Source organism: Ochotona princeps, chromosome X (assembly GCF_030435755.1).
Source record: "Ochotona princeps isolate mOchPri1 chromosome X, mOchPri1.hap1, whole genome shotgun sequence".
Taxonomy (NCBI): Eukaryota; Metazoa; Chordata; class Mammalia; order Lagomorpha; family Ochotonidae; genus Ochotona; species Ochotona princeps.
The window spans coordinates 81,996,806-82,004,845 of NC_080865.1; the positions used below are offsets into that span (position 1 = coordinate 81,996,806).

The following is an 8,040-nucleotide window of genomic DNA, read 5'->3' on the forward strand; positions in this document are numbered from 1 at the left end:
TTAGGACATGGCACACTGGGCTGAATGCTGCGCATTGCGATCAGCTCTCCAATTCCCTCTTTCCCTGCTGCTGCCTCTCCAGCCCCCTTGAGCTTTGGGATATGCTACTGCAGCTTGGAATACTGAACATTTGCTTCTCACTGAAGGCATTTTTTTTCATGGTGGGGGACCTTCCCAAATCCTCTTGGAGTGTGTACAGTGTCCTTCTTTCATATTCCTACAGCAGGTGACCTTCCGTATTGCAAATTATAATGGTTTGGGCCTGGCGGCGTGGCCCAGCGGCTAGAGTCCTCGCCTTGAGGGCCCCGGGATCCCATATGGGCGCTGGTTCTAATCCCGGCAGCTCCACTTCCCATCCAGCTCCCTGCTTGTGGCCTGGGAAGGCAGTTGAGGACAGCCCAATGCATTGGGACACTGCACCCGCGTGGGAGACCCGGAGGAGGTTCCAGGTTCCCGGCTTCGGATTGGCGCGCACTGGCCCGTTGCGGCTCACTTGGGGAGTGAATCATTGGACGGAAGATCTTCCTCTCTGTCTCTCCTCCTCTCTGTATATCTGGCTGTAATAAAATGAATAAATCTTTAAAAAAAAATTATAATGGTTTATTTGCTTGTCTTTGTCTCCAACTAGATCCTTATCTCTGTAAGTTTTGACCTATATCAGTTTTTCCATGGTTGTGCCAACTGTGCTGACACATAGTACAAATACATTACATTTTTAAAAAGTTTTACTTATTTAAAAGTCAGAGTCAGAGAGACAGAGAGAGAGAACTTCCTTCTCTTGGCCCACTCCCAAGATAGCTACAGTGACTAGAGTTGGGCCAGGCCAAAGCCAGGAGTCAAGAGCCAGGAATTCCCCGCCCCCGCCGCCACACCCCCGTCTCCCACATGGGTAGCCAAGGACCAAACGCATGAGTCATCTTCTTCTGATTTTCCCCAGGTATTATCTGGGAGCTGAATCGTAAGTGGAGAAGCTGGGACTCAAATTGGCACATACATGGGGTGCTGGCATTGCAAACAGTGGTCTTACCCACTATACCACAACACTGGCCCCTGGAATTCATTACATTTTTGTTGAGTAAATGAATCAACGGTGAGGGTGCTCAGGTTTGGATCGCTTAGGGAAGCCATAGTTATTCAGGATTTTCCTGTTGAATCTTACTTGATTGGCCTCTGACAACAATAGAGTTCCAAGGCCCAAGGTTCCTTTCAGATGATGTTCGCTTCAGGAGATGGCTGTGAAACCAACCTATCTACCACTTGACCTGTCTGATTCCAAGGTGCTGTGTGGCTCAAAGTGGAACTTGAAGGAGCAACTTCTAATATGAGGGTGTTCTATGCATTTTTAAGGTGCCGTGATAGCGATCATCTTTCTAATCTACTATGTGAAAGACCCTGGAGGCTAGTATACAAAGAGCAGCCTAGTCCCCTGCAAGACATTCTATTGCAATATGGTTTTCTGCATCTATATGTCTTCATGCAAGATGCTTCTTTTCTGATTATTCATAACTCTTGTGTTAAAATTCTTTTGTTTGAGTGAAACTCTCAGTCTGTGAACAAAGTGATGGTTTCAACGAACAGATCTACTGGAGCTTAGACGGGGCTTACAGAATGAAGGTATCTAAACAGATGGGTTTACAAGTCACAGGAGCAAGCTTGGACATAGTCCTCTCCTCCTTCATGCTAAACGCTGCGGATTCTGTGGGGGAACAATCACAGTTCATTCTCAGAGACTTCTACCTACTGCTTAGCCACTGTGGAAACATTCTACACATTTTTCTAAAAACTTGCAGGTGGCAGAGTTCACCTGGAAAGAGTTCATTTTGTGTGAGAAAAGTGTGCAAGTAACCTAGAGTAAGTGGGAATTAGGGCCAGGGAGGTAATCAGGTACTCTCTTTCTGGGGAAATGAGTTACATTTCCTTATTGCAGCATTAGGGCTAGAGAATTTGACCCTCATTAGAGAACTGACAAAAAGTACATTTTAGCTTGGGAAGATTCCTTATCATTGTGTTAACGATGGGAAATTTAGAATCACATTGCTGCAGTAAGGTTGCTAAATGAAGTTTTGTTACATATGCTAATTTGTCATATGTAACAAAGAAAAATATGGGATGCCCAGTTAACTTTGAATTTCAGATAAACACCAAGTGCATTTTAAAAGTGTGTTTATGAAAGTATGGGAAAAATTCCATGGGGTGTTAAGCATTTAGCCTAGCTGTTTACATGAATTCCTGGATTCCATTCTACTTGGCTTCCTTATCCCAAGTTCCTGCTAATATAAACCCTAGGAGACATAAGTGATAGCTGAAGTAATTGGGGCCCTGTCATCTATGTGAAAGACCTGGATTAAGCTTCTGGTGCCCAGCTTTGGCTCCAGCTGGAGTCAGTACAGGCATCTGGGGAGAAAACCAGTGGGTAGGAGTTCGTACTCCTGTACTCTCTTTCACAAAGAATCAAATTGCAGAAAAGAGAATTAAAAGATGTGTTTATTTTGGAGCCAAGAAAATGAAATTAACACATATGAGAGGGTCTTCAAAAAGCTGGAGAAAATCTTGTGAATTATGAAAAAACTGCATGGCTTTCCAAAAACATTTACACCAAAAGAAATGTATTTTTTAACCCCTCTTTCCACAAATATTTTAAATTACTCTCATATTGCAAATAGTGTGTCCTGTAATTTATCTGAAAACCTTATTCCCAGGTCGTTATCACTTATGGTACCAACTTGTTAGTCTGCTTAATAAGGAAAAATGCCTGAGAAGACTCCTGTTGGGTTCCCTTAAAAGCTAGAGCTATAGTCAGTTTACCTTCCTGAGCACTGCTGGAAGCTCTGAGAGGCCAGCAAAGCCCCTCACAAACTGAACTGCATCTCTTTAAGGGCTGTTGTTGGTGGAGTAATGTCTTAAATAACCCCCTGCTGATGGTGTGTACAAAGATGGAGTTGGATGGAACAGCTGGGCTTTCAGTTACCCCATCCCCCATTTCTCCTCTTTTCTTTTTTATAGCCTTGAAAAACCCTACTGCTTTATTCTACTCCAACAGCCAACCCAAATCAGTCAAGGCTCTTGAAACTTTCAGCCTAAAGTCAGCTTATCCTGGTAAACACAAAAATGTAAGATTGAAAGGAAGCTGCTTTGTGGGAGATTTTCAATAGGAAAAAGAGGCTTGCCTGGGGGCCCCATGCTTATTCACATAGAAACAAAGAATCCAAATGTGGGAATGTGAGAAGACCACCAAGACTTCACTGGGCTATAATAAGAGGAATGGTGAAGATTCAAGTGAAGACACATTGAAATAGAAGCAGCTTCAGTGCTTTGCAAAATCAGCTTTTGGACCACTGAGCTGAAAGGAGGGACTATTTGCTTCCAGGCAGATGTCTTGGCAGGCACCTGTAAAGTAAGAGAATTCCTCATGTGTTCTTTGTAGTTGGACTGGCAGAATAACTGCACTGACCTGTGCTAGCCTGTTCACAAGCACAAAAGGGTAACCTGGCTCATTAAAGATTTAGGCCCCTGGGAGAATTAAAAACACCTCTATTGGCCTTTAAGTACTTTTCTTGGGGTCTTTAAAAACTCATTTTTAAAAAAGATTTATTTTTATTGGAAATCCAGATATACAGAGAGAATGGGCTAGAAGGAGATAGAAAGATCTTCTCTCTGCTGGTTCACTCCCCAAGTGGCTGCAAAGACTGGAGCTGAGCCAATTTGAAGCAAGGAACCAGGAGCTTCTTCTAGGTCTCCCACATGGGTGCAGGGTTCCAAGGCTTTGAGTTGTCCTCTACTGACCTCCCAGGCCATGAGTAGGGAGCTGGTTGGGAAGTAGAACAGCTGGGACATGAAATGGCACCTATATGGGATGCTGGTGGTTGCAAGGTAAGGATTTAACCACTAGGTTATTGAACTGGGCCCCAAAACTAATTTTTTTAAGTTGAAAGTAAGTGTGAGAGATGTAGGGTGGAGAGAGAGAGAGAAAGAGAGAAAAAGAAAGAGAGAGAGAATCAACTTTGTTTGCTGGTTCATTTGTCAAATGCCTGCAATAACAGGGGCTGGTGCAGGCCCAAAGCAAGAGTGTGGGACACAAGTTGGGTTTCTCACATGGGTGACAGACATCCAACTACTTTGGCCGTCATCTGCTGTCTCCCATGGGCACCCAAGGGGGATATTTTAATTGCTGTGTAAAACACTTGCCTCTCTTCCCAGGCTCTTGTTCGAAAAGCACAGTCATGTAGGTATTTTCAGAGATCAGAAAACATTGGGAGTCAGTGTGGATTTGAGAGTAACATCTGCCCTTCTGTTTTGGTCCCAGGAAACTCAGGAGTGTTGTGATTCTGAGGCAGTGTAAGGCACCTGAGGCAGATAAAAGTGGTCTTTTCCCTTTTCTCAATTCCTTCCGTTTCTGTTTTTTTTTTTTTTTTTTAAAGATTTGTTTATTTTTATTGGAAAGGCAGATTTACAGAGAGAAGGAGAGACAGAAAGATCTTCGTCCACTGGTTCACTCCCCAGTGGCCACAATGGCCAGAACTAAGTCAGTCTGAAGCCAGAAGTCAGGAGCTTCTTCTGGGTCTACTACAGGGATGCAGGTTCCCTAGATTTTGGGCCATCCTCCACTGACTTCCCAGGCTACAAGCAAGAAGCTGAAGGGAAGTGGAACAACCAGGACACGAATTGGCACCCATATGGGATCCTGGTGCTGCAAGGTGAGAGGATTAGCCAGTTGAGCTATTGTGGCAGCCTCTCTCCTTTCCTCCTAACATGAGATGATGCAAGGTCTGGCTTAGCCAAGCATGGATGGAGAAGGATTAAGGAGAAAGGCCTGTGGGCCTGAGTCAGACTACTGGTCAGCCTGGGCTGAAGAGTCATCTGCATTGCCACACTAGGATCTTACACGTTATTGTCTACTGTCAGGGCTGAAGGATGTTTGGCTAGAATTTGGATAACACTTTATAAAGTGATTTCCACACAGATGTCAAATTGGACTGGAGTCTAAGGCCAATTGGGTGGGAAAAGCTGACTTTTGAGATGGCAATTAAGAGTAAAGTCTTTGCAGTACCCACCAGCATGAGCCAGAACCAGGGTAGACTGGACCATACCAGGCTACAGAAACCACAGGCAGATGCCAAGGTGAGGCAGGCCATATGAAACTGGGCCACAGCACACATGAGACCCATAGAAGGTGGTGCAGGCCTGGTGGGAGTCTGTGGGGGGCTCCCCTGATGGACCACTACTGCCCTAGTGAATGTGAGAGCTGGGACTGAGGCCGGACCAGGCTGGGCAAGACTTCAATATCTGTTGGCCTACATGTGAACATGGTGAGGGGGAGAAACAGGCTGGACTAACAGATTGTACCCACTGGTGCATGCATAAGCCAGAGTTGGTCCATGTTGTTTGGGCTTTGCTGCAGCATCATTTGGCAAGTGCTGGGACTGGAGGCAAATCTTGTTAAGCTAGACTGCAGAAACACCTGGAGAAAGAGTGAAGATCCAGGACTGGGAGTGAGTCCAGTAGGGAAACTGTGGGCATCTCTCTGATGGGCTGCAACTCCCACTGGTGAGCATGAGAGTCAGGGCTGGTGGTAGGCCTGTGTAGGCAGGTGGAGGCACCTGCCAGCATGAGTAATGGCTGGATAGTGGGGTCAGTTGGGTGGAGCTAGGCTTCAATGTCCATTGACATGTTTGAGAGCTGAATGGCATGTGGGACAGACAGGACCAGTCTGCTGCACATACTGGGAAGCACAGGAACCAGGGCTAGGTTCAGGCCTAGTTGGGAGTTTTGGGGTTTGTTCCAACTAGGGTGCAGTTCCTGCTGGTGTATGTGAGGGCCAAGTGTGTAGTGGGCATGGTCAGACTGGCCACAGCATTCACTGGTTTGCAAAAGAGGTGAGGCTGGGGACAGAACTGACCCAGCAACTGTAACTACCAATGTGTGTATAGGCTGATGTGGGTGGTGGACTAAGCTGGACCCTGTACTGACAAACACACACAGCAGTCAAGTCTGGGATCACTTCAGACAAGGTTTCTTTGTGGATACCCCAAAGGAACTCCTGGACTCAGAACTCCAACCATGGGAGAACCGCAGGATCTGTGGTTTGATCAGAAGTGCGTGTGTCAGTTATTCTAACTGGGAGAAGGTGAAACCTCATTATGGTTTTTATCTGCAATTCCTTGGTACGTAGTGATCCAGAACATTTTTATGTGTCTGTTGACCATTTGTATTTCATTTTCTGAAAAGTTCCTGTTCATATCCTTTTCCCATTTCCTAACTGGCTTGTTTGTGTTGTTGTTGAATTTCCTGAGCTCTTTATAAATTCTGGATACTAATCCTTTATAAGTTGCACAATTTGCAGATATATTCTGTCATTCTGCTGGCTACATCTTCACTTTGTTGATGGTTTCTTTGCAGTGCAGAAACTTCTTTTTTTTTTTTTTTTTTTTTTTTTTAAGGCTCCCCAACACCTATTTATTTCCTTGTTTGTGCTGATGCAGGGCAGGCGCTCTTGGAGGGGCTGGGGCCAGAGGACGGCCGGGCCCAGGCTCCAGGGCCCAGGCAGTGTGGGTTCTGGCTGTGTACATAGGGTGCTTTATTCTCCACAGAGTACTTACTACAGGCCAAGGTCGGTGGGGCTTGGGCCAACGTCCCCATATGTACAGCACTGAATAAAGTGGGTCTCTGAGAAGTCTCATCTGCGCTGATGTGGAGAGGGAGGTGAAGGAGAAAGAGGATGTGTTCAGTCCCATGCTGGCTCTGGCTTGGAACGTGGAATGTGTGGCTCTCACGGCGGCCTTCACTTCCAGGCAGGGGACACCTGCCGGGCCTGGAGAGCTTTTTGGACCATGTCTTCCCACTGGGCATCGGAGATCTCCTGAGCCCAGGCAGGAACCCCTGGCGCAGGCAGGCTCACGGCAGCCATTGTCCTCTTCACCAGCTCCACGTGTTCTGGGTCCATGGGAATGGAGCTATGGTTGCCCAGCGCTGTGGCTCCCTCCTCCTCTTCATCCTCACTCTCTAATGGTGGGTCTGGCAAATGAAGGCCCAGAGCCTGGATGCGGTCCTGGATGTCAGCAACTGTGTCCTCGGTGTCTCCCACAGGCGCCAGCTCCACCTCCTCTTGTTCCGGATCTTGGTTCAGGGGCTGGTAGGAGTAATCGGCTGGGCCTGCCCCAGCCTCCTCCTGCTCTTCCTCGGGCTCACTGCTCCAGTCCCCGGTGCCTTCTGTGGGGCCCTGATGCGGCCCCAGGTCCTCAGTCTGATTGGGGAAGATACGCTCGGGGCCCATGGTGTCTGCCCCTAGGACTACTGCTGCCATACGGGCAGGGGCCTCTCAGAAGCCCTCGGCCAAACCCGCGCCTTCACTTCCGGCCGGGCAGGACTGTGGGGACCAGAAACTTCTTAGCCTAATGTAGTCTCATTTTTAAATTTTGCTTTCATTGTCTGTGCTTTTAGGGTCTTTTCCAGGAAGTCATTGCCCATGCCTCTGTTTTGCAGAGTATTCTCGATGTTTTGCTGTAATTTGATGGTGTCAGATCATAGACTTATATCCTTGACTCATTTAGAGTTGATTTTTGTGAAATATAGAAGGTTGTTTCATATTTGTTTTGTACTGTTATACACGTAGAACCAGTTTTCCCAATACAGCTTGTTGAGAAGACTTACTTTTCCCCCAGATTGATTTCAGTGTGTTTGTCAAGTATTGGTTGATTATAGATACATGTGTTTATTTCTTGGATTTCTACTTTTTTCCATTGATATTCATGTCTATTTTTGTGCCAGTACAAGGCTGTTTTGATTGTAACTGCCTTGTAGCACTACTTGAAGTCTGGTATTGTTTATGCTTCCGATTTTGTTGTTGTTATTGTTAATGATTATTTTAGCTATTGGGATCTCTGTGTTTCCATATTAATTTTAGCATTATTTTCTCTAGATCTGAGAATTATATAGGTATTTTTATTGGGATCACACTGAATCTGTAAATTGCTCTTGGGAATATGGACATTTTGGTTATGCTAATTCTACCAATCCACCAACATGGAAGATTTTCCCATGTTT

At 46.0% G+C, this 8,040-nt stretch overlaps 1 protein-coding gene across 1 annotated transcript; it reads right to left on the reverse strand.

The window, feature by feature from the left end:
* Window positions 1-6,557: 6,557 nt before the first annotated feature.
* On the reverse strand, window positions 6,558-7,366 carry LOC131478493 (male-enhanced antigen 1). Its single transcript, XM_058658376.1, has one exon. It carries the CDS (start codon window positions 7,298-7,300, stop codon window positions 6,779-6,781), a length of 522 nt encoding a protein of 173 aa, XP_058514359.1. The 5' UTR covers window positions 7,301-7,366; the 3' UTR covers window positions 6,558-6,778.
* Window positions 7,367-8,040: the final 674 nt, after the last annotated feature.

Bases quoted from the DNA above. Each gene is read 5' to 3' on its own strand.
- LOC131478493 (XM_058658376.1), bottom strand. From the start codon at position 7,300: ATGGCAGCAGTAGTCCTAGGGGCAGACACCATGGGCCCCGAGCGTATC.